Here is a 26,930-nt window from a genome sequence, read left to right as displayed (position 1 = left end):
AAAATCAAGAAAACAATCCCATTCCTAATAGCAGCAAATAAATAAATAAATAAATGGAATTTATAAATAAATAAATAAATAGATAGATAGATAGATAGATAAAACACTTAGAAATAAGTTTTAACCCAGGACGTGAAAGATCTGTCATTGAAAACTATAAATCCCTGATGAAAGAAAGCAAAGAAGATCCAGATGGAAATATCTTGTGTTCAGAGACTGGAAGAATTCGTATTGTTACGATGCATATACCACCCAAAGTGATATATAGACTCAATACAATCTCTATCAAAATTTCAAAGACATTTTTCACAGAAGCGGAAAAGAAACAGTTCTAAAATTTATATGGAATCAAAAAAATCCTGAATAGCCAAAGCATTTTTGAGAAAGAAGAACAAAACTTTAGAAATCACACTTGTTCATTTCTAGTTATTTTGGAAAATATAGTAATTAAACTGTAGTAATTAAACGGCATAGAAACAGACACATAGGCCAATAGAATAGAGAGCCCAGAAAAACAAATATATTTTTATGTACACATGCAAAGAGATGAAACTGAACTCTTACACCATATACAAAAATCAACTCAAAATGGATTAAAAATTTAAATGTAAAACCTAAAACCATAAAATCCCTAGAAGAAAACACAGGGGAAAGTTACTTGACATTTTTCTGGGAAAAGACTTTTTTGTTTTGTTTTTCTGTTTTGCTTTGTTTTGTTTTAAAATGACACCAATACCTCAGGCAACAAAAGCAAAAATAAATAAGTGAGAAAAGTAAATCATTGTATTCTTAACACCATGGACTTCCCCATATAAATAAATATACAAATATGTATGCTAATTTTATTTTTATTTTACTTAAGAATGGCTTGATGAGAGAGTAAAGTTATTACTTTTATGAAATCTAGATGCTTAAGTACATCTTTTTAATATTCTGTCGGGAAAAAATGGCAGGAACTCCTAAAAAACACTTCTGCTACATACTGACGTGCAGTGGTTTTCCCCAGTAGGAGGAGTGGCAGGATTGTTGAAGTTACAGCAAAATAGTTCATTTCTTTTCAAAGAACACCTGCTTTAAAGATTGTCATTGAGAAACTGTGGTCATTTGGATTTGGGTGTCAGACATTTTCTCAAAAATGAACCCATCTTTAAGGAAAACAACTGACAATATTTATCAACAATGCTAAAATTTAAGGTTTCAAGTGAAAATTGGGGAACCCTCTGTGCATTTTGGAGCGCGTCAACTTCTCAGAACTTAACTGATTTTTGTGTGGAAATCGAGGTCGCTATTAATGAATATTTTTATATTAATAATGAAATATGGCAATGTAAGATCTTCATAACTCAGCACACCAATATTTTCCCAATGACCAAGGCTGAAAATAGTTTTGTGGATTTTAATGCAACAGAGTGTAAAAGCATATGACGTGACTCTGCATGACAGTAAGCTTTAAGAAAGCGTTGGTCAAGTTTGGTAGATAGAATCAAAGACAAATATCCACAATTGGCTCAAATGCTCTTAAGTTATTCTTCCCTTTTACGACCTCATGTCTGAGTGAGGTCTTGTTTCTGTATATGCTTGATCAAAACAATGTATTGCATCAGACTGAATTCAGAAGCAGGTATGAGTTTCAGACTATCTTCTGTGAGGCCAGACATTAAGAGTTTTGCAAGAACATGAAAACAGTGCCATTCTTAACCTATTTGGGAAATTTTTTACTCTAAAATAGTATGTGTGTTATCATGCAGTGAGTTTAGGATTATTTCTAAACACACAAATAAACATTTAATAATTTATATTTTAATTTCCCTCATGGTGATCATTGATAGATACAACCCACGTGAGTAAAGTAGGACAGGGGAGCAAGTCTTGGGAGGTGTCTCTGTGTAGAGAGACAGCTTTAAAATCCAGGCGCCCTGTCTACAAACTTGTTGTAGAAATACAGATGTTGTTCGTCTATGCTCCTTTAGCTCTGTTTTTAATTGTTTCATAGGGTTTGTCACTGTTGTTTGTGATCTTCTCACCCCAACTAAATTACGAAGTCCTACAGAAAAACGTTACATGTTCCATCTTTGAACTTTCTGACTTTATCACCAGGAATTCCTTAGGGATTCCTCCTCGGAATGAAAATTAAATAGCACCAGTTAGCAAAGTCGTTATTTAGGTATGTTTATATGTGGGTTTTAATTGTATTACTTAATAAGACCTTTACATTACGGACCATGGCATTTATTGACTTAGACCTGAACAGCCTGAATCTTCTGAAAGTAACTTCCCTCAGATTAAATTCTGCTCATTTCATATTTATTTAAAGTAACTATCTCTTTTATTAAACTTTGATTGTATTTTGTGCTTTTATAGCCATGTGAATAATCAGGATTTAGAAATAAACATATTGATACATATTATTGAAATGCTCTAGGAATTCAGAATTTTAATAAATGTTGATTATTTTTATATCCCATTGACAGGTTTTAGACTAATACAGACATGTTTATTTTGAAAAAATAATGAATACTGATATGCTTAAAATAAATTAATTAATTAAAAAATATTTTAAGATATTCATTTTAATGAATGAATTTCTTTCATTCGTCTAAGATAACACAGAGTTCCTTCCCTGGTCGTAAGTCCACAGAATACTGAAAGGGAAAAGTGAGGGGAAGAGATTAAGATATATTAGATCTTGACCTAAGTTGTTGTGATTCAGAATACTTTTTAAAATGTATTTTGAATTAAAGAAGAGCAGTTCTGGAGCTAACCTTCTTAAAACAACTTCTGGTACAATATGACAACATTTTATAATTTAGTGTAACACTTGAACGTCCTAACCGAGACAGCGTGAGGAGCAGAATTTTGTCCTCATGAGTATTTGCTTTCCTGGCATCTCTTGAAGGTCAGAGCATAGACTGGAGTGCATAGCATCACACTACTGATCAGCAACAAAGAGTCTTGCACTGTTCTGGAAACCAGTGTAACAATGTCTGCTTGAAGAGGTTGTCTGCATTTCCAAATGTAAATTTTACAGAAGAGTGAACGCGGTGTTCACAATACCTCATCTGACAGATTGCCTAAGGCACCGAAGTTAGAAAATCCCTAGTGCCTGCTGCATTTTCTAAACTATTCATTAATTTGTTTTGTTGATTTTTGGCGCGAGAGAACAAAAAAGATGGGACCCACAGTATCTGTTCTAATATTCTTTTATATTTGTAAATAAAATACTTGGGAATGGCCCTTGAGGAGAATAATAAATGCTTTTACGATATTGTTTTGTACAACTGGGTGTTACACATGATGTAGCTTAGAAAGTATATCACTTTCATGCTCACCTGCATAAATTGCATGAATTCTTGGGCAACACATAATCTTCATTGCTTTTAGACTCTGCTAAATTCTGGCAAGATCCTTTGTTTAGCTAAAATTAATAACACTTGAGAATAATATCTCTTCTTCAAATATAACTTTAGTGTGCTATGTTAAAACAAAATTTAGCTTAAATATTATGTGAGTCACTTGTCAAACCATTTAAAAATTCAAGAGTTTAACTTTATTTGAGAATATGCTTTTAGGTACTTTAAATATAATATGTGAATCAATTTTCCAAAAAAAAAAAAGAATTCTCATCTTTCTCTCCAAGGTATCAATCCTCAGAAACTGTAGGATATTGATGTCTAGTTTTTGTTTCCTGGAAAAGGAAATTAATATTTTCAGATACATAGATATATAACTATGATAGTTATATATCATAGATATATAACCTAGATACAAAAAGGGGGGCGCCTGGGTGGCTCAGTGGGTTGGGGCCTCTGCCTTCAGCTCGGGTCGTGGTCCCAGGGTCCTGGGATTGAGCCCCGCAATGGGCTCTCTGCCCGGTGGGGAGTCTGCTTCCCCCTCTCTCTCTGCTTGCTGCTCTGCCTACTTGTGATCTCTGTCTGACAAAGAAATAAATAAAATCTTTACAAAAAAAAAAAGCATATATATTATATGCATGTGTACAAGTATTTGGATATATGCATAAATATGAAACAAACATTTTGTAGATTATTTTGCTTAAAACCACTCATCTTACGATTTTAATTTTGCATGTTAATCTTAATGAGATAATTACAAGTAAGAGAAAAGTAAATATCAAAAGAAGGCTATATTAAAATTAGCTTCTCTCTGGGGTGCCTGGGTGGCTCAGTGGTTAAGCGCCTGCCTTCCACTCAAGTCGTGATCCCAGGGTCCTGGGATCCAGCCCCATGTGAGGATCCCTGCTCAGTGGGAAGCCTGTTTCTCCCTCTCCCACTTCCCCTGCTGGTGTTCCCTCTCTCACTGTCTCTGTCTCTGTCAAATAAATAAATAAAATCTTAAAAAAATGAAATAAAATAAAATTAGCTTCTCAGTATTGAGACAGAACTGTAAATTCATTGTGACAAAGAATAAAAGGGCTCCTCTGGACAGCTTACACAGCAACCCCCATTAGTCATTATTTTATGAGGCTGAAAGTCTAGGTTTCCCTAGGTTTCTATAGTCTAAACTAAAACCACAGATTTTAGAAAGGAATGTGACAGAGAACACCAGCCTCTTTAAAAAGTAGCCACATAGTTATAATTTACAGACATTATTTTCCATGACATGGGTATAATTTTTGATCACGAATTGATCCTTTTAACTATTTTGATACAATCTTGTCCTCATCAATAATGGGGTATCATCTTCAAAAATGGAGGACTCAAATTTTAAAAATATATGAAATGTATCTATACCTTTTTTTTTCCACGTAGAATACTAGTTGGCAACTGATAGTTCTTTTGGGATAGCATTCCAAGTCATGAATGGACTTAAGTCTTTCCCTTCAGCAAAATTCTCCATTTGTAGTTAGAGCATGTGCCCTAAGGTGACAAACACTGATCATGCATTAAGCAAGTCAACACTGGTACTCTTGTCAAGACAAGGGAAATACCCAGTTCCTGCCCATGCCAGCCATCCTCTCTGACCTCAGGTGGGGAGCCCTGAGAAACACTTGTAAAGTCCAAAACCCAGACCTTATCTTAGGACTAAAACATGCTTCCCCTTCTCCACACCTCATTGCCACGCCAGTAGGGGCCTCATTATGGCAATACTTTTGACCCAACACATGATGTCTGGCTATGAAGAAAAAGATTACAAGAAAGGAGAAAAGTTAGAACCGTATAAAATGCACAATTAGAATAAGACAATGCAGAAAAAGAGTAGAAGACAAAATAAGAACAAAGATCAAGGGCAACAAACAGAAAACGGGAACAAATACGGCAGATATTAATACAGCTTTATCAACAGTCACTTCGAACATCATCAGTCTAAAAAGAGATTATCAGAGTGGATCCAAAACCAAGATCCAACTATATGTTTTGAAAAAGAAACCCACTCTAAATATAAATACAAAGATTAACAATAAATGGATATTGAAAAATATACCATGCTAACATTAATCAAAAAATATAATTTGAGGGGCGCCTGGGTGGCTCAGGGGGTTCAGGCCTCTGCCTTCGGCTCAGGTCACGATCTCGGGGTCCTGGGATCGAGACCCGTATCAGGCTCTCTGCTCCGCGGGGAGCCTGCCTCCTCTCTCTCTGCCTGCCTCACTGCCGACTTGTGATCTCTGTCAAATAAATAAAATTTTAAAAGAAAAAAAATATATATATATATAATTTGAAAATTCGTTAAAAATATAACACACTAACATTAATTTTAAAAGGGGGTAGCCATTTTAATTTAGACAAAGAAGATGTCAAAGCAAGGAAGATTATTAGGGATAAAGAAAGTCATTACATATTGATACATTGGTCAGTCCTACAAGAAGCCATAACAATCTTTAGTGTGTGTGTGTGTGCACCGAAAATAGCATCAAACCACTGAGTCAAAAATTGACAGAACACCAAAGAGAAATAGATGCATCCACTATCATAGGTGGAGTCTTCAGTACCCCTTCCTCACAAATGGACAGGTCCAGCAGGCAGAAAATCAGTAAGGACCCTGTTGAACGCAACAGCACCGTCAGTCAACCGAAATAGTGGACATCTATAGACAACATCAACAAACAACAGAACACATTCTTCCAACTCACGTGGAACATTCAATGAAGATACACCACATTCTGGGCCACGAAACATATCTACACGAATATAAAAGAATAGAAATCCTACAATGTCTGCAATGAGACCACAATGGAATTAAACTGGAAATCAGTGATGGCAAGGTAGCTGGAAAATCCCCAAATGTGTGGAGATTAAACAGCACAGTTTTAATCAATACGTGAGTCCAAAAAGAAACCTCAAACCTTAAATCTTTGAACTAAGTGAAAATGAGAGCGAACCTGTCAAAAATTTTTGTCAGAAGAAATAACATTCAGCATGTTGACAAGTAGATTAAGAAAAATTCATTCGTGCAATGGTATTATTGCACTGAGTTTGCAGTCTAGTTGAGAGAGTAGACATTTGCCCATCTCTCTGGACTGTGGAGAAAAAGAAACAGTGCACAAGCTATAGCAGAGGAACTTGTTCCCGTAGACAGTTTGGAGCTAGAATAAGTAAGTTTATTAAATACTTATTAATTGCCAAATGATGGAAGAATTGCTAACCTGGGTGCATGAATCATGGATGGGCCTTGGTGAGAGAACGGGGTGAGGTCTTAGAGGGTACATACGCTTATGAACACTATGTGCATTTTTCTGGGAAGCAGGTCCATGGCTTATATTTATGACCCCAAATTTTCTAGTCACTTTTTCTGCCAGTCAGCTGGTGTCCATTGCCTTGTGACTCTCGTCCCACCAAAAACGTGCACAATGGATGGGAGTTAGGAGAAGAGAGATACTGAATCCAATGAGAATTTAACGAAAGAGTAATGAGAATCTTCTGGGTGCCACCCTTACTCTTATTGGCAGAAGATACAATTTTCATAAAAACACAGAGTCCTTGCTTTCATGGAGGTTATTCTACATAATTTTTAGACTATTTTAAAATTCAGCAAACAAGGACCAAAACTGAGGGCGGAGGAGAAGACATACTTGCGTTCTCGCTTGTATTTGGCTACAAGTTAATGGGAAGAGGGTAGAAATACTCGGTGGGAAGTGGTTTAAGAGAGGAATACCTGATCATTTTGTTTCAGCACTCTGGTACACAGCATCTCCTGTAACACTAAGAGAAAAATATTTTTCTTTCAAGGTAACGGAACTGCACAACATCAAAAATATAACCAGACTGCCTCGAGAGACAAAGAAGCACGCCGTGGCAATTATCTTTCATGATGAAACGTCAAAGACATTTGCCTGTGAGTCAGGTAAGCAATTATAGCCCGGTCTACAGCTTGTGGAAATTGAACTACTTCCGAGACAATGGCCCAGATGGATGAAGTCATACCCCCGAATAGGGAGGCTTCTTGTGATAAGACTGTGCTATGGAAGACTGTAGGGAGAAGCTCAACGTATTGATTTCTACAGATGTTTGGGGTGCTTGTTTATTATCTGTCTGTGTCTGGATTTTGCTCCCAGGTGGTCGGAGGACTCTTGAGGTTTCTATTCAAGCTTGAAGAATTAAGTAAACAGTGCCTGGGAGATATTGTTAGGGCGAGATTGTGACTTGTATTCTGGTTCCTGCCGGGTGCAGCTGTAGGCATTTGGTGGGAAAATAAGAACACCGCCATGCAGAGGTGTGGGGCAAAGCACAGCTGAAGTCCCCAGACATCCCAAAACCCAACTCTGAGCAATTTGTTGCTTTCATGGGTTCTCAGTACTACAAGGAAATACATTTCCGACTGAATTTTCGCACCCCCTCCTAAAGCACTCTGACATCGCTGAGACGTATGGCAGCTTAGAGTATGAACCTGCAGTGTTTTTCATTTTGAAATCCCTGTGCTATGCAATGTATTAGCTGGCTTATTATAGCTTTTTAAAGATCTTGCTCAATGAAATGGTGCATTCGTTTTATAATGGATGGAAGCGAAAAGCACTAAGGGTTTGAAAGATGCGGATTTAAAATTATAGTGAAGTCTTTGGTAGAAGCCTTACTGGGTTGTTTTGTTTTGTTTTGTTTTGTTTTGTTTTTAAAGAAAATAAAGATTCTGGATTTATAGTTAAAGTTTATAGGTGTAATTAATACCAGGTTCTGTTATTCTAAAACTGATAATGTCACCTTGCCTAAATGAAACTGTTCACAGCTCCTCACCTACACTTTTCTTAGTTTTGCTAAACTGAGTTGGGATTTTTCAGTGTCTTTCCTTGGAAGCCTTTCATCCCTTTTGCCATACTTCTCTTCGCTCTTCATCTGGCTTCATTTCATCATTTAAAATTGACTTTTGGCACCACACAGAAGTCTGTTAACTGGTGATATCAATTCCGTTTCGTAATAGAACCCGTCCCAACCTTGCTGGTAGCATTTGTTAACATCCAACAGTATTTGTGCCTTCTTGTTCACTGTCTTAAAACTGTCTCACAACTTCACTTTGCTCTGAGCTCTTAGATAATGTCTCATATGAAAACTAACAACCAGAAAATTGGTTTTCCAAAAAAGATAAAAGATAATTTTCACTCTTGTTTGTGTACTTCAATTTTCACGACTGCCTTACAGTTTTGAAATTATACTGAGCTATGTGGTGGGTACGTATGCAACACTGGAGTCTGTTATTTCAGATAAGAATGATACTGAATTATGTTTCTGAAATGCAGATGCAGAGTTGTACCCCACATATCTAACACTGGAAGCTTTTGAAGATTATAAGATTTTTTATATATATATATATATATTTTTTTTTTTTTAAGATTTTATAAACATATATTTTTATCCCCAGGGGTACAGGTCTGTGAATCACCAGGTTTACACACTTCACAGCACTCACCAAAGCACATACCCTCCCCAATGTCCATAATCCCACCCCCTTCTCCCAAACCCCCTCCCCCCAGCAACCCTCAGTTTGTTTTGTGAGATTAAGAGTCACTTATGGTTTGTCTCCCTCCCAATCCCATCTTGTTTCATTGATTCTTCTCCTACCCACTTAAGCCCCCATGTTGCATCACCACTTCCTCATATCAGGGAGATCATATGGTAGTTGACTTTCTCTGCTTGACTTATTTCGCTAAGCATGATACGCTCTAGTTCCATCCATGTTGTCGCAAATGGCAAGATTTCATTTCTTTTGATGGCTGCATAGTATTCCATTGTGTATATATACCACATCTTCTTGATCCATTCATCTGTTGATGGACATCTAGGTTCTTTCCATAGTTTGGCTATTGTGGACATTGCTGCTATAAACATTCGGGTGCACGTGCCCCTTTGGATCACTACGTTTGTATCTTTAGGGTAAATACCCAATAGTGCAATTGCTGGGTCATAGGGCAGTTCTATTTTCAACATTACTGACAGAATGGGAGAAGCTATTTGCAAACGACATATCAGATAAAGGACTAGTGTCCAGAATCTATAAAGAACTTAGCAAACTCAATACCCAAAGAACAAATAATCCAATCAAGAAATGGGCAGAGGACATGAACAGAGATTTTATATATTTATTTATTGTGGTGGTGGTGGTTTCATGGGTCATGTAAGATTTTGGAGAAACAAAGACTCCTACCCTAAAACAAAATGGCTTTAATTTCCAAGAGAAGAATTTCGAGACAGTGAAGCTGAAGCTAGACCCAAATGTAAAAATAAAAGAATGTGTTTATTTGAATTCCTGGCAGAGTTTTCAATTCATTTGAATTATGACTTATTTGGATTATTTGTTTTTTAAATCACTTTTGTGTATGTAGATGTAGCAGTCTGCTTGAAGCTAGTAGTAAAAATGTTTAAGAAACAATGGCACAATTTTATTAAATTTTCTTAACTTCACGGCACATGACAATGGAAAAAAAGAAAGGACTTGAAAAACATAAACGGGGAATGAGTACTTCTTCTAGCAAATTATATTTTTTAGATTGATGTTAAGATCAATAGTCCATGTCTGCTGATAAAACGGCAGAATCATTTTGAAAAAAGACTTCCAACTGCAAAGCAGTCACAGATGTGAAAATCAAAACAGCGATACAGTTAAAGCCAAAATTAAAAGGAGCTGTCATATTTATTTCTAATGTGAATGCAGGTCAAAGTGTGTTCTCATGATAGCTAGTGAGTATGTGAATTGCCTCAATTATTTTTTTCAAGAAAACTGGCAGCTACTATTAAACAAGTATGCAACCCCTTGACTCAGTGAGTGTCTTTGGGAAAATATCCTGTAGAAACATACATACCAGCACATGAGGTCATAGGTTTAAGCAAATTGTGTGTAATGACAACAAAATTGGGAACAAATGAATGGCTATCAAGAAAATACTTGAACAAATTATGGTGCATTGTTATCACGAAATATTATGCAATCCCTAGAAAGAATTCTAATTAAGCCAATTAACTGGAAGACATTTCTATGAATTTTAGTACTTCAAGCAAAACAAACCGACAGAGAACTGTAAACTGAATAATCACGTTTGTAAAAGAAACGACGAGAGACATAGCATGTGTTTTACCAAGAGTTACCTGGGGTAAGAGGGAATAATAAGGAGATGGGTGGAAAAGGAAGCTGGGGAAAAAATGCAATAGTGAAAAGGGAAAAGAAAAGAAAATGAACAGAAGAAAATACCCAGCATATAAACTGTCCCACTTACATGAAATTATGTGTATGTGATTGTGTGAATGAATATATCCAGTTTTTTAAAGCCAGTCAGTCATCAGAGAAATGCAAATTAAAACCACAGTATATCACTATGCACATATCAGAATGGCTAAAATTTTTTAAAAAGTAAGACCACCAAATTCTTGTGAGGTGTCAGAGGAACCAGATCCCTCTTGTGCTGCTGACTGAAACTTAAAATGATACAGACACTCTGGAAAGTGGTTAGCAGCCTCTTATAAAATTAAACATGTCATTATTACACAATCCAGCAATTGCATTCTTGGATATTTAGCTCAGAAAAAATGGAAATTTATATTCATACATACGCATACACACATACAAAAAGTACTCATAATAGCTTTTGCTCACAATAGACCCAAACTGGAAAGAACCCAGATGTCTTTTAATAAACTCTGGTATACTCACATACCATGAAATTGTCCTCAGCCATAAAAAGGAACAAATTATTGATAAAAGCAGCAGCCTGGATGAATCTTGACTGAATTATGTCAAGGGGGAAAAAGCCAATCCAGTATGGAATTTCCTCAAAAATTAAAAATAGAGCTACCCTATGACCCTGCAGTTGCACTACTGAGTATTTACCCCAAAGATACTGATGTAGGGAAAAGAAGGATCATACATACCCCAGTGTTCATAGCAGCAATGTCCACAATTGCCAAACTGTGAAAAGAGCCAAGATGCCCTTCAGCAGACGAATGGATAAGAAGATATGGTCCATATATACAGTGGAATATTACGCAGCCATCAGAAAGGATGAATACCCAGCTTTTGTATCAACATGCACAGGACTGGAGGAGATTATGCTGAGTGAAATAAGTCAAGCAGAGAGAGTCAATCATCATATTGTTTCACTTATTTGTGGGCATAAAGAAAAACACGGAGGACATTGGGAGATTGCGAAGAGAAGGGAGTTGGGGGAAATTGGAGGGGGAGACAAACCATGAGACACTGTGGACTCTGAGAAACAAACTGAGGGGTTTGTTTGACGTGGGGGGTTGGGTGAGCCTGGTGGTGGGTGTTAAGGAAGGCACATACTGCATGGAGCACTGGGTGTGATGCATAAGCAATGAATCTTGGAACCCTGAAAAAATTAAATTAAATTTTTTAAAAAGCCAATCCCAAAAGATGTATTTTGTGATTCCACTTACGTAACATCCGTGAAATGATAAATTTTAGAGATGAAGGACATCTTAGCTGACAATTTAGCTGTCAGAGGTGCTGAATGGGATTGGGGGTTTGGAGTCCCAGGGGGATATATGGTCATAAAAGTTATATGAACTTATATTGGCACTGAACAGTTAACTTGATTGTAATGGTGCATAAACAAACTTATGCAGGTGACAAGTTGTATAGAAGTCACACATACAAGTAAGTACAAGTAAAACTGTGGAAATTGGAATAAGATCAGTACCCTATCAATGTCAGTATCTTGGTTATGATATTATACTATCATTTTGCAAAATATCACCTTTGGGGGGAAGTGGGCAAAGTTTAGACAGAATTTCTCTGTAATATTTCTTACTACTGCATGTGAATATACAATTATCTCAGAAAACCTTGCAGTAAAAAATACATCTAGACTATCTTGAAGGCCATCTGTAATATGTATTTTTTAAGTTAAAAGACAGGCTAGGGAGGGACTTGCAGGAAGAAAAAAGTGTTTGGCTTATTCTAATATGATAAACAGAAACTGACATCAGTTAAGGACAATGAAAGTAATCCTAGATGTGTGCCTTTGTAGCTTGTGTATGTTTTATGAGCACAAAGACACATGGGCAAGGGTATACATACATGTGCTTCTTCTAACACAGAGTCCTTGCGCGAGCTCCTCTCCAGCCTGCTATGCCACCTGCACACACACATCTCCCAACCACTTCCCCACTGGCTTCCGTTTGGACCCATATGTCATGCCTCTTCGTGCCTCTGCCCTCCACACACAGAACCCTGACCTCAGACCTCACATACCCTGTTCACAATCTTTGTCAGATTTAAGCTCAGTGAAGACGTGACCATATTTTCTTTCTCACCTCAGAAAGCCAGCAAACACAAATTTTGGCCTCAAAATTTATGGAATTAATGAAATAATAAATGAGTAAAAATTTGTATTTAAGTTTTGTTATCATGATATATTTATCATTCAGCTTTTCCTAGGAGATCGTTTTTCGAAAAATGAGTTTTAGAGGCTAATTGGGCAGCATGGGGAAAATTGTTTAAATTGCCAAGTAACAGATTGTTGTGTGTTTGTGATGGTGTGTGGGGGAGTAAGTGATCATTATGCTGTGTGTGTGTGTGTGTGTGTGTGTGTGTGTGTGTGTATGCATTTCCATGGCCTGCCAGGTCTGCTGCAATAACTCTCTGAGTAGGATATTGTGGAACACAAATAAGAATTTCTGGAGTTTGTCTCTTACTTGAAAAGAGACCCATTGGTCCTCTTTTTGAATATGTTCCAATCTCAAGTCAATGCCTAGAAAATGAAGGAGCAGATGGCTTAGATGTTGGAAACCTAGAATCTGCCTAATAGATTCTGCTTACCTTCATTAAGGAAAAGAGAAAAAAGGAAAAAGAGCTCAACTATGTCAGTCTAGCAATACCTTAGAAATACCTTAGAAATACTCCAGACAACCACAATAAAGTGAACATTGTAATAAAGTGAGTCAAATGAATTTTGTAGGTTCCCAGTGTAAATAAAAGTTATGTTTATACTACCCTGTAATCTATTAAACGTTCAATGACATTATGATTTTTTAAAATGTACATATTTTAATTTAAAAATAGCTCATTGGTAAAAAATACCAACCATCATCGAACTTTCAGGGAGTCATAATCTTTCTGCGGATGGAGCATCTAGCCTCGGTGTGGACTGATCAGGGTGGTAATTGATGAAGGTTGGAGTGCCTGTGGCAGTTTCTTGAAAGAAGATGATGAAGTTGGCCACGTCAATTGACTCTTCATTTCACAAACAAATTCTCTGCATCATGCAATGCTGTTTGATAGCATTTTACCCACAGTAGAACTTCTTTCAAAACTGGGCTCAATTCCCTCCAAACCTGGCTCTGCTTTATCACTACGTTTATGGGGAGTTTTCTAAATCCTTTGCTGTTATTTCAACAATCTCCAGGGCATCTTCAGCAGTAGATTCCGTATCAGTAAACCACTTTCTTTGCTCATCCGTAAGAAGTCAGTCCTTACCCATTAAACGTTTACCGAGATTGTAGCAATCTATTCACATCTTCAGGCTCCACTTCTGATTCTACTTCTCTTGCTATTTCTGCCACATCTGCAGGTTATCCATGAGGGTTGGAATCAACTTCTTCCAAACTCCTGTTTTTTTGATACTTGGACCTCTTCCCATGAATTATGCATGTTCTTACTGACATCCAGAATGGTAGATTCTTTCCAGATTTTCAGTTGACCTTGCCCAGATCCATCAAAGGAGCCACTACCTATGGCAGCTGTAGCCAAAATGATTCCTTGATCCATGAGCTGCAGAATGGACGTTGTGGTAGAAAGCATGGAAACAACAACGATCTCACTGTACATCTCAGTCACAGCTCTTGAGTGACCGGGTGCATTGTCAATAGCGGTAATACTTTGGGGGCGCCTGGGTGGCTCAGTGGGTTAAGCCGCTGCCTTCGGCTCAGGTCATGATCTCAGAGTCCTGGGATCGAGTCCTGCATCGGGCTCTCTGCTCAGCAGAGAGAGCCTGCTTCCCTCTCTCTCTCTGCTTGCCTCTCCATCTACTTGTGATTTCTCTCTGTCAAATAAATAAATAAAATCTTTAAAAAAAAATAGCGGTAATACTTTGAAAGAAATCCTATTTTCTGAGCAGTAGGTCTTAACAATGGGCTTAAAAATATTCAGTAAGCCATGTTGTACACAGATGTGTCATCACCCAGGCTTTGTTGTTCCAATTACAGAAGTTGGGCGCAATCGATTTAGCATAATTCTTAAGGACCCTAGGACTTTCAGAATGACCACTGAGCACTGGCTTCAACTTAAAGTCACTGGCTACATTACCTCCTAACAAGTCTGTCCCTTGGATTTTTAAAGCCAAGCATTGACTTCTCCTCTCTAGCTATGGAAGTCCTAGATGACATCTTCCAGTATAAGGCTATTTCTATCTATACTGAAAGTCTGTTGTTTAATTTAGCCACCTTTATGGAATAGCTTAAGTGGATCTTCTTTTTCTCCTTTTTCCTTTGCAGTCACATATTGGCTGACTGCCACAGGAAGCCTAGCTTCTGCCTGTCAGCTTTCGACATACCTTCCTCACTAAGTTTAATCATTTCTATCTTTTGCTTTAAAACGAGAGATAGGTGACTCTTGCTTTCACTTGAACGTGAGAGGCCGTTAATTAATGGGCCTTATTTCAATATTGTTGTTTCTCAGGGAATAGGGAGGCCAGAGGAGAGGGAGAGAGGGGAACAGCCAGTCAGTGGAGCAGTCAGAACTCGCACCATGTATCAGTTAAGTTCGCCATCTTGTGTGGGCAGTTTGTGCCATCCACAAACCCAATAATACTGTCAAAGATCATGATCAGGGATCACCATAACAAACATAATAATAACAAAAAAAGTTTGAAATACTGCCAGAACTACCAAAATTTGATACTGGACACAAAGTGGGCCAATGCTCTTGAGAAAACGTTGTCAATAGACTTGTTTGATGCAGGGTGGCCAACGAGCCTTCAGTTTGTGAAAAACTCAACATTGGCTCAGCACAGTAAATTGAAGCATATTAGAATGTGGTATACCTTTATATGAAACCTCACCTCCAAATAATTTAGACTTACCTCCAAATAATTTAAGGCAAGTTGTATTTAAAGTCTGAACAAGCTGCTTAATTTCCAAAATAATTATTTGAAGCATTGAATTTATTCCATAATACAATGAAGTTATTTTTATTGTTTCTTCCATACAAAATATGTAGTAGAATATTCAGAACTTGAATAAATTCCCCCCTATTAAAAATGAAAAATATTTGAGTAAATCCCAAATCCCAATATGTGCATATATTTATAATTAAATTTTTAAAAATTTTGTGTATTACTTTGTACCCAAAATACCTGGTCATCAATTTGTATACATACTGTATTTCCCAAAATCAATATCCTTATTTCTAAGAGATCATTACTTCCTAAAATAACGTCTTTTACCCATAACCTTTTGTATTAATCAATAAAATATATTAGTGTCTTCATTATTATTGCTGATTGTTTTAAGAAAGCATTTTTTAGAGGATTTTCTATATTTTTTTGCTTCTCTTCCTTCAAATGATCTTTCCTCCCAAAAATAAGGTCAAAAGATACACAGTCAAAAATCATTCTTTAATTCAAAATGAAAGGTAATAGCAATGATTGAAGTCTTTATTTTGATTAACACTTTTATTAGATAGGCAATTAAAAAACCTGTTTTGGCTCTCACCTCTGGCACACAACCTATAAACATAAATGAACTTATGCTTCTGTGTTACAGATTTAGACACTAGACAAAGAGACTGTTCTTGGAGTTAGGTGAATAGAACCCACTATAAAGTCCAATCATTATTCATGAATATTATAATGAAGAAAAAGTGTGTGTATGATTTCACCAAGTGTTTTTTATTTGATTTTTAAAAAACATTTCTATTTTCCAATTAGAAAATCCTTTTGTATTACATGAATTATTTAATGTTTGAAGATTTGAACTTATGTTTTAAAATGAAGGAAAAGTCCCTCATATAAAGGTTCTATTTTTTTTTTAAGATTTGTTTATTTATTAGAAAGAGAGAGAGCGTGAGCATGTGCATGCGCACAAGCAGGAAAAGGGCAGAGGAAAAGGGAGAAGCCAGGGCTTCAAAAAAGGGCTCGACCCCAGGACCCAGGGATCACAACCTGAGCCAAAGGCAGACACTTAACCGACTAAGCCACCCAGGTGCCCCTAAAGGGGCACCTCAAATAAGAGAGGTACTCACCTCAATTGTTCAACTTTTCTCACATTTGTGGTAATAAAGCTAATTTAGTAGAAGTAAGCCAGCAAAACAACTGGCATATTTTGATAATTGTTCAGCCATATAGTCAAATATGACTTTAAATTGTTGGAAGTTTGATTTATAGAACCCAAAGTAACAGAAGATGTATATCCAAACAAAGGACAAAATCAGATTTATCGCATTTAAGAAGTAAAATTCGTGTGTGACGTTAAAAAAATATTCACTACTGCTGCTCAGAGTTACATGGTCTGTGGATAAACATAATACTTCAGTTTCAAGTGATGTCAGCCTAGCACTTTTTATGAGCAGTCCATTTACTTTGGGGATAATGGGAGACATTTCTGTTTACTGATTGTTCAATACAAAGGACAACTTGAGTGAAGTTGGAACAACTTCTATTTCTAGCTGACTCAGTCACTGTGGAATAGAATGGCTGGCTTATAACCATCTGGTTCTTAGCTTTCCTGCTAAGAGATTTGGAAGAAATCATTTAAAAGAACAGCATCTAGTGGCCTTGTGTGATCTGAAATGTGTTGGGATTTTGAAGCTATTTCTTTAGAGAAAGTGACGTGCTGTGTAGCACTGACAGTGTAATGAAACTAAATTTTTAATGTTCTTTGTAGACTCACATTGAATATAAATACCAAACCTTAAGTTGCACACTGTCATAAAAAGACTCAATTAATCTGGTAAAATTTGGGCATGGTTTTATAAAATTGGCATGTTAAACAAATAGGAGACAGAAATGATTTGAGTGGCATTTTATGACTTCGTCCCCTTGCACTGTCCAGATGCTAATGTATAATACAGGTGACTGAAATGGTCTGTGGATTTAATGGAGAACAGTCCCTACCTGGGCACCAGAATTATGGCTGAGCCATTTACCACTCACGATGAATGTGGCCAGTGCACCAAACTGGAAAGAGGTTCTCTGATTTGGGGCCTTGGAAACAACGAGGAATTGATTCACTGTAAAAAAAAAAAAAAAAAATGAATAAGCTCAAGTGCAATTAATTTGAGGGTTGACCATTAAATGTAACACATCTAATACTCATGGATCCTGGTTTAATCACTCACTAAAGACAGAAAAGCTCTGGAAATTAATGTCTGGAGAATAAAATCTATACAAGTCCTGGGGGATCTCTTTAGGCCCCAGTTCCAGTGGTTTGCTGTTTCAGCTTGACCCTGTCCTCCTTTGGTTCCCTGCCTTTGAACTTCGTGAGCAGTGAAAGGAGCTACAGCTTATCGGCCCCACTCCGCCCTCCTGTCTAACACGCTGCCTGCTGCCCACTGCTGCCGTGTGATTCTCTGCCCATCATTTTACACAATGAAGCACTTGAAAACTCTCGTGCCCCTTCTTTGAGCCAACGAAGGTTTTCCCAAAAAAGTCAATGAAATTCCAGAAAGTACCTTAGAACTGGCTACTATCTGTGCAAGAATTTACCAAATACTTTTCAAGTTTTATGAACCATTAACAGAGAGCGTCAGCTGGGAAATAGATAGGGAGGTGCCATTGAATCCCCTATCCTGTACATTAAGGAAATGTTACTCTTGCTTTGTTTTCAGGATTTACATAAAGAATATTACCTTTGATGTGTCACTCTAAAATTGTACCATATGCCACTCTGTTATACAGAACTGTTCTTTTCTCAGAAATCAAACCATCTATAATTGGGTGCCAGACTTTTTGAAATCTTTGAAGCAGAAAAACGATTGGAATATTTTTATGTGGAAAAAAACCCACTTTTAATTTGAATTAGGATTTTAAAATTGAGTATGTTCTTAAAGTGACAAATCACTCAAAAACGAACAAAAATATGTAAGATTTTTCTATTTAAGCTTTCTAGAATTATTTTAAATGATTAATATTCAATAGTGCCTTAGGTCTCAAGGCTGAATTTTTTCTTTTTAACCAATCTTGTCCCTTATATAGCCATGTATTTGTAAAAGATTCACTACACACAGATTAGGGAGAGGTATTAATACAAAAACCAGGGTAATCTAATAAAAAGAGCTTGTGCTCTTTTTATTAAGATATGTTCCGGTTCCAACTCTTTTTACTTTACTTGGAAATAGGGTGTTTGCAGACGTGGTCATGTCAAGATGAGGCCGTAGTTTAGCAGAGTTGGCTTTACATCCAATGACTGGTGTTTTTATCAGAGAAAAGTGGGTGAGGTTCGGCTGTGGAGATACAGAGGAAACAGAGGGAAGCGCGCCAGGTGAAGATGAAGGCAGAGATGGAAAGAAGCAGCCAAAAGCAGGGAATGCCAGGGGTTGCCAACAGGACAGGAAACGGGGGACGGGCATGGCCCTGTTCTCCCTCACAGCCTCCGGAAGAAACCAGCTCGGCTGGCAGCTTGATGCCCAGCCTATCCAACTGTTGAGAATAAATTGCTGTTGTTTTAAACCACCAAGTCTGTGATAATTCATGATGCCAGTCCCAGTACTAGCACGTGACTCTTTCAAATCAGGCTTAAAAAAAAAAAAATGTGTCACTTGTGGAGGGTTTTGAATGAGTTTCAACAGGTAGGTGGAGAGAAGAAGGCATTACGTATATAAATGCCAGCAAGAAATGAAACTCCTCTATGTTTTTAAAGTAGTTTTGGGAGCAGAGGAAGACAAGTGGAAATAGCTGAGAAGGGTTTCTGAGTTCGGACTTTGTTTTGAACATAAATGGGGCAAATTAAAGTTCTTTCTTTTTAAGCTACAAATTATGTTTTTCTTTCCAATTATCAAAGTGGTATAAGCTCTCTATCTGAAAAACAAAGCTGACTTTGTGTATTGAAAATGCTTAGAAATAAGTACCAAGTAAAATATAACACATTTAAATGCATAGCTCAGCTGATAAGAAAGAAAAGAGATGCTACAAAAAGCTAAAATGAAGAGAAAGCTTCCAAGAGGAGCAAATTGGACTGGAAGCCTTTGTTCATCTTGTAATGAACATGGAACATGCAGGCATCTTCACAGCTGTGAATGCGGGGCAAGAGACAACGCCTTGGCTTCCACAAGTTGGGGAAACACAGTTGAAAGCTTTCTATGAGAAGTGATTAAGAAAACAACATTTAAATGCCAGTAAAGAAAAATGACGAGACTCCCTCTTCTAACCGAGGCCCCTATGAACACGTCAGTCCACACCTGACATGGCCGCCATTTTTGTGCCATTCCACTGCCTTCATGATCCTGGACGTCACCAGTCCAGGAATTTACCAAAAAGACCCAGAACTGGTAATTTTCCTTCAATACCACGTGTCTCTGAGGATTTCCACGGACAACCTCTAAGATAGGGATATAGCAACAAAGAAGACTAAAACCATAAGCAAACAAGCGCCATGGCTACAAATTGGAAATTAGATAAATTTATGTATAGAAATGATCACTGCAATGCCATTTATAAAACAGGAAAAATCATGAACTAATTGTTCATCAGTTTGTTGTTCATTTAAAAAAAATAATTTGCAGCAATTAAAACTAATGATGTAAATTTGTGTTCATTGACTTAAGATACATATTTATATACTTTTGTCATATTTATATTTATTTCTATTATGTGAAAAAGCCAGTGCACAAAATGTACCATAGAGTGAGCCCAGTATTTTTAACATGTGTGTAAACACACACACACATACACAAATACACATATATGCACATATACATACATATATATGTGAAAAAGCATATAGTACTGAAAATCACATCAATGACTTTGACTTGGTAAGGGACTATCAGAGATGTTCCTTTTATATCTCTTTACTCTAGAAGTTGTCTAATTGACAACTTTGATTTTAAAAGCATTGATTTTATTATTTTATGTATTATTAAAATATCATACATAGATAATATAAATAGTAGTATTACAACCACCTGTGAACTTGTCAAGAACTTAGAAATAAATGAATCAAATGCAGTATAAATATGGATGTGTGCTTTTGTTACAATTATATAATCCCTAAGATTTTATTATGATTTGCCTGCTTTATTTACTAACCATTTGTGATTTATACTTTTGTCATATTTATATTTATTTCTAGAAATCTTAGTTTATTATTTTTACAGACAGCTATTAGGATGAGGGGCCCGGGGCGGCTCAGTTGGTTAAGCATCAAGCTCTTGATTTTGGCTCAGGTCATGACCTCAGAATCCTAAGATCTAGGCCTGTGTTGGGCTCCCCAGTCAAGGCAATTCTGCTTGAGATTCGCTTCCTCTCCCTCTCCCTCCTTCTCCTCTCTCCACTCGTTCTCTCTCTCTCTCTCCCTCTAATAAATAAATTAAAAAAAGAAAAACAATTTCCAGGACAAACTGTATTAATACATTTCCTACAAAGTCTTGGTCAAGAGCATACTCGAGCCACACTGAGTTCAGATCTTCCCAGTGCTCTGATTCCTCCTTGGTAAATGGGACCAAAGGCAATTTCTCATCATGGGTTTGAAATAAAGATTTAATACCAAGAGAACAATGCTTGGAACATATTAATCATTGGGCAAATGAGAGTTAATATCGTCACTTTTATATTTTAAGAATCAATCCCAAATGGGCATATTGAAGCATTATCTTAAACTCTTAAATTCAGTTTTCTGTAACACATAGGATTTTCACAATCTGAACCAGGTCTGTGAATTTCTTGTACTTTCCTAGACAGAGTTTGGTATCAGGGTATTGCCAGTGTTCATAAAAAGAATGTCTTCTTTTTCAGTGTTTGTGCTTTTAAATTTTAGAGCAATTTAAATAACAAATGAAATATTACATTCCTGTTGGTTTTTTAAACCTTCATAGCTTAGGACATCTTTTTTTTTTTTTTTTTTTTTTTTTTAATTTATTTGACAGAGATCACAAGTAGGCAGAGAGGCAGGCAGAGAGAGAGAGAGAGAAGCAGGCTCCCAGCTGAGCAGAGAGCCCGATGCAGGACTCGATTCCAGGACCCTGAGATCATGACCTGAGCCAAAGGCAGCGGCTTAACCCACTGAGCCACCCAGGTGCCCCAGGACATCTTTGAGGAATACTTTGTTTACGAATTTCATGGCCACTCAGGCTTTCTGTATCTATCTGAATGCTTTCTGGTAATTTGATTTTCCTGGAGTACAGTCCCTTCTATCCTGATTCTCAGATTTCTTTGTGGCTGACCAGGCAAGACCACAGCCTGTGACGTCAAATGCCTGGGTTCACATGCTACCTCCCTACTTTCTAGGGATGTGTTGGGGAGAAAGTGTTTTCCACCCATAAACTTTGGCCTTGACATTTTTGAAAGCATAATTACAGAAAGTACTAAAGTTCTTCTCCTTTTTTTTTTTTTTTTAAGAAAGTACTGAAGTTCTTAATCACTTAGTAGGGTGACTAGAACTCAGTGAGTGCTTGTCAGTATCAACTACTGCTATATAATCTATTATTCTTACTTGCTTTCATTTGTATACACGTCTCTTCTCCTTAGTAACATTGTGGACTTGTGTGTTCTTCACTTTTCTTTTTATCTGGAGTGTTTAGGCCTGTATGTAGTTTCCTGTCGTGTTTGGACAGGTGAATGATGTAGTTTCTTGTCGTGTTTGGACAGGTGAATGTGAGGAAGCAAGAGGGAGAGTCAAGGAAGTGGACTTATGTGCCCAGGAGTTGTAGTGGTTGACAGCAGAGATTAAGCTGGATACAGAAGGGATTGAGAGTGTCCAAGAGGTGATCGAGTTGGAAAACATGGTGGGCGCAACAGTGAGCTGGTGGTCTTGATAGAGTTCAGACAGTATTGGAACTGAGATACTCAACTGGAGTAAATTGGAAACATAAGGGTGCTGGTCAGAGGTTGAAATGTGTGAGAATGGTTTCAGTGATGGATGTGAACTTTGATTATTTGGAAATTTTCCTTGTGGGAAATAGTCAATTCTTCAGTAATAAAAGATGATACCTTGCACATACTACGTAAGCTATAGCCAGCCATGTATCTTGAAGGAGAGGGTGGCCTTAAAATATATTTAAAATAATATAATTAAAAGTTATTCTTCGTGAGCTGGCTTCTTGGGAGGATTTCATTTTTATAGAGAAATATATGTATCTAATTTTATGACTTAGAAATACTCAAAATACAGTAACAGATCTTGTGCTAATCTCCCTTTTTGAATCTTTCCATTGCAACAGATTTAGATGCCAGAAACATGTTACCCTCACACCTGCCCCTGAAAAGATCACATAGAAAATCTCATTTAATTTTTTAGATGAGTACTGTTTATTATATTTTCCAGGCACATGCCTTCTTATTAGCTTATACACCCACACCTTATTTTTATGACTTTCTCCAGCTCTGTAGGGGAGAAAACAGAGACTAGAGAATTATATTTAAGTCTACAGTTTGATAACCTTTGTCTCTTGTGAATTCGAGCTTTGTATTATGGAAGCATATCACATTGACATCTGCAGGATTTGTTTTGATAACTATAATTTCTTGGACACAATATATCACAAAGCTGCCTCTTAATGTCTGCAGCCAAAAGCATTTTTCTTTAATGTGTCACTAAAACCGTTATGAAATAAGCAACAGGATTTTGTGTTTAAGGACCCTGTTGCCATTTGCTTCGAGCTGTATTTTCCTGTCTTCAAATGTACTACTTCTAACAACATAGCTGTGGTTCACTAAACTGTACTGAGTTTGTTTATAAACAGCGAGGCAGATGTCAGCCGTAAATTAGATTTAATGCAGGTCACCAAGGCCCCCTTAGATAAGGAGCTTGCAAGCACTGAGTGGAAATTGCAGAATGACACAAAGAAAATTGAGATTCAGAGATTCGAACAACTGGTAGGTACAATAATTATTATTGTTTAAGGGATACAAATGTAAAAACTAAAAAAAAATAAAAAATTATTAACCTTGAGGCCAGTTCCCACTTAGGAATTTCAGGAAGGTAGGCATTTATAGGAGTCTTTCTGACTGGGAAAAGAAAGCAGTAATCACCCTTGTCCACTCCTGCATCAGATGAAAGTGGAATGGACCCATTAGAGCTAGAACTGCCCTTCCCCTATGCCCACAGTCCTTTGTTCGTACACCCAGATCATTATTATGAATTCTCCATGTGCTGTATTCAGGGAAGGGCTTCCATGTACAGAGAAGGTGATAAAATCTACCTAACGCATAACTGGGAAAGTAAAATTCAACTTAGGTCTAAATAATTTATTGAACATCTGTGTTGCCTAGGCGATGTTGACTCAATGTGTATAATCATATTCCCAAGAAAAGTTCTTCATCTTCTAAGAGAGTAAAGCAAGTGGAAACAAATGGATCCAAAATTCAGCTGATTATTAGCTCTGTAACTGGGCAAGATACTGACTCCCTGTAAGTGATGGCTGCTGACAGCTACCAGATACTGGTGTGCTTCTGACACTGTGCTATGAACTCAGATCTCGTATTCTCGAAAAACTCTTAGAAGAGTCATTATTCCCATTGTAGGAGCGGAGGAAATGAAGGTGCAGAGAGCTGTTGCCCATCACTGCTTAAGAGCTAGAGTCAGATGGGAACCCAGAAGCTCTCCTCCTGGCTACTGTGCTATCTGTATTTTGGTCTCCCTGGTCTCACTGTTTTCCTCTGCCAAAGGGAATAATTTACAGCACCACTGACAAGTAGACGCGGTGGGTACTCTGGCACAGAGTAACCCCCTCCTGAATGCTAACTACCATGATTTTGGCCTTAGATAGCTACCTCTTCTACCAATTGGGTTTTTTAAAAAGCCTTATTTAAGTTTATTTGAGAGAAAGAGAGAGAGAGAGAATACGTGGGATCATGGAGGAGGGGCAGAGGGAGAAGGTGAAGCAGGCTCCCCGCTGAGCAGGGAGCCTGATGCGGGGCTCCATCCCAGGACCTGGGATCATGACCTGAGCCAAAGGCAGACTTAACCGACTGAGCCACCCAGGCACCCCCCGTTTATCAATTCTTGATGTAGGTAAGGAATGATGCCTCTTCATGATTTTGGAAGTTCTCATGTTGCATTCGTCGGAAACAGTTCAGAAATGTATTTGTTTTATTTATGGGAAAATTCTCTCCCCCCTTTCCTGAACCTACCTTCCTGAAAGAAATTAACTTAAAGACATTTATCACCACCATCACCACCATCAGTCACAGTCATCGTCTCATGGTACCCAGAGATTTAGTAAATCATCATAATTTTAACTTCTGTTTCCTATTAGTTGAAAAAGGCAACTGTCTCCTACAATTTTTTTTTTTTAAATATAGCAAGCTTTTGTAGCCACTTTTATATCAAATACTAGCAGCAAAGAAACAAAAACTTTGAAGTTTTGGGCCTTTGTAATCTAAAATCAGATAGAAATCAAGCGCTTTTCTGCAATCAGAGAAAATGTCAAAATAATCATAATCCTTTTTGCAAAAAGTTGTTTGGGGTCACTTTTCATGAATACGAGATCTGTCCCTTTAATCACTGGACCATCCTGTTAGGTTTCTGAACCGCAGGCAATTAACCGAACAAAAGCTTAGCTGGGGATGAGTTTCATGAAAGAAGTACTCTCTGATTCCTTTTAGGGGCTATATTTTCAATTTAATTAACTGATTCCTACCCTTGTATTTTTCCCCTTGATAAATGCCATTTTATTTGCCATTCAGTTGATAAGGATCCTGGCTTCAGAATCACTTTATCATATATGCTAGAAGCCAACTCCTTCCCAACTTGGATATAGAAAATACTGTTTTGTGCATTCTTTTACTTTATCCTGCACAGATTGTACCTAGTCTTATTAAATACGGGTTTTTATCCCATCTGCTTTTCTGAACATTGTGAAGATCAATGTTATTTAAATTTCCTATACTTATAAATTTTTATTCATTAAGTGCTGCTTTTAAAGTCATTATTAAAATCTATTGAAGGCTGGGGTAGATTTTAGAACAACTTGACTAGGCATTTCTAGAGAGTATCTGAAAACTAGTGTTCTTCAATTTTTTCTAGCATTTTCTGTGTCCTTATCCTATTGGTAAATGGCCCAAATGCCATTGAAAGGGCTATAAAGCAGTGCACGAGGTGACCTAAGAAGGCAATAAACTCTTTATTAGTGTCAAGACCAAATGAGAATTCACTTTAAGGTCACAAGTTGGAGTTGTTTTATTACATTTTTCATGAGTCAAAATCCTAAGAGGAGCATATTTTATGGCCAGAGAGTAAGTTTGTTTTATAATTTGTCAGGAAAATAAAATTCATGGCTTGATCCCGTTCTTAGGTAACGCACCTTGGAAGGGTAACTCACCTTAAATTGCTTTGGTTGATACTTCTGCTTTTAACAGTAAATTTCTAGTAGCACATGTTCATAGTGAGGGCCTATCTGTATACCCCGCCAACCCTGCAGCCAGATTCGTAATATCCATTATATATAATAATATTTATCCATTAGGTATAAAGCCAAAGGGACTTGCCGCATGTGTAGTTCAAAGCCTGCAGATAGGAAAAAATGTCCAAGACTTCTAAAGCATTTTTTTTTTAATCGAGCATCTTGCTTGCTTCAGAAGAGATGCAAATCAGTTAACTACGTTAACAGCATTCTTAGCATTTACCGTATGCTTTCTTTGGACAGGCCCAGGACTCAGAGTTCACATACACTATTGAAACACGATGAGAAAATGTTCATAGACTCAGCCTCAGTTATTTTGAAACCTGTTTACTTTGTGTTTCCAAACTTTAATTAATAACCGTTTTCTCTCTGAAAAGGAAGTCACTGCAAGGGCAGTGATAAAGCCGTGTTCTCACGGGCAGAGCAAAGTGACTTCTGAGGTGCAGAGCAGGAAGGCGCGTACCGTGCCCGCGCTCCTGGCTGAGGTGAAGACCAGCCCGAGGATTCACCTGAGATGCCTCGGACACACTTGACCTGAGAGGATAGCGGATTCCACTGCTCACTTCTGAGTGGAAAGACACACTGGTGTCCTGTGGGTCCTCCCCTCTCCCCTTAACACTGCCCCTCAGCCCATCCGCATTCACTTCTGTTGACAGTCATTACCTGAGGAAAGACTATAGCCACTCTTTGCATTTCCTCCTTTCTTTATTCATTCATTTTTTTTAAATTGTTCCATGTTAACTGTGTAAAGGCTTGGTGTGAGCCAAGGATACCGCTGTGGACAGCAGAGGAAAATCCGCAAAACATTTCGCCTCTAGTGGGAGGAAACTCAAAATAAGCCCACCAAATAAAATGTTTAATAACCTGGTGAAAAGTGCTACCAAGAAATGAACAGGAAGCAGGAAAATTGTCCTTAACCAAAGAAAAAGGAAACTTGCTCGTATTTCACGGCAGGAGGCAGTTTTCCAAGTCAGGCTTTA

The 26,930-nt window shown here is 37.4% G+C and overlaps 1 protein-coding gene across 1 annotated transcript in view; it reads left to right on the top strand.

Annotated features, from left to right (window-relative positions):
- The window catches only part of DOK6 (docking protein 6), a 381,693-nt gene that overhangs the window by 128,823 nt on the left and 225,940 nt on the right, over positions 1 to 26,930 (top strand). Inside the window, exon 3 of the mRNA XM_082698915.1 lies at positions 7,185 to 7,299. Coding sequence (XP_082555041.1) covers positions 7,185 to 7,299 — 115 coding nt within the window. The remainder of the gene's footprint in view (positions 1 to 7,184; positions 7,300 to 26,930) is intronic.

Source organism: Mustela nivalis, assembly GCF_964662115.1.
Source record: "Mustela nivalis genome assembly, chromosome: 14".
NCBI lineage: Eukaryota > Metazoa > Chordata > Mammalia > Carnivora > Mustelidae > Mustela > Mustela nivalis.
The sequence above is the reverse complement of the archived record's forward strand: the minus strand, read 5'-3'. Positions and strand labels throughout refer to the sequence as shown.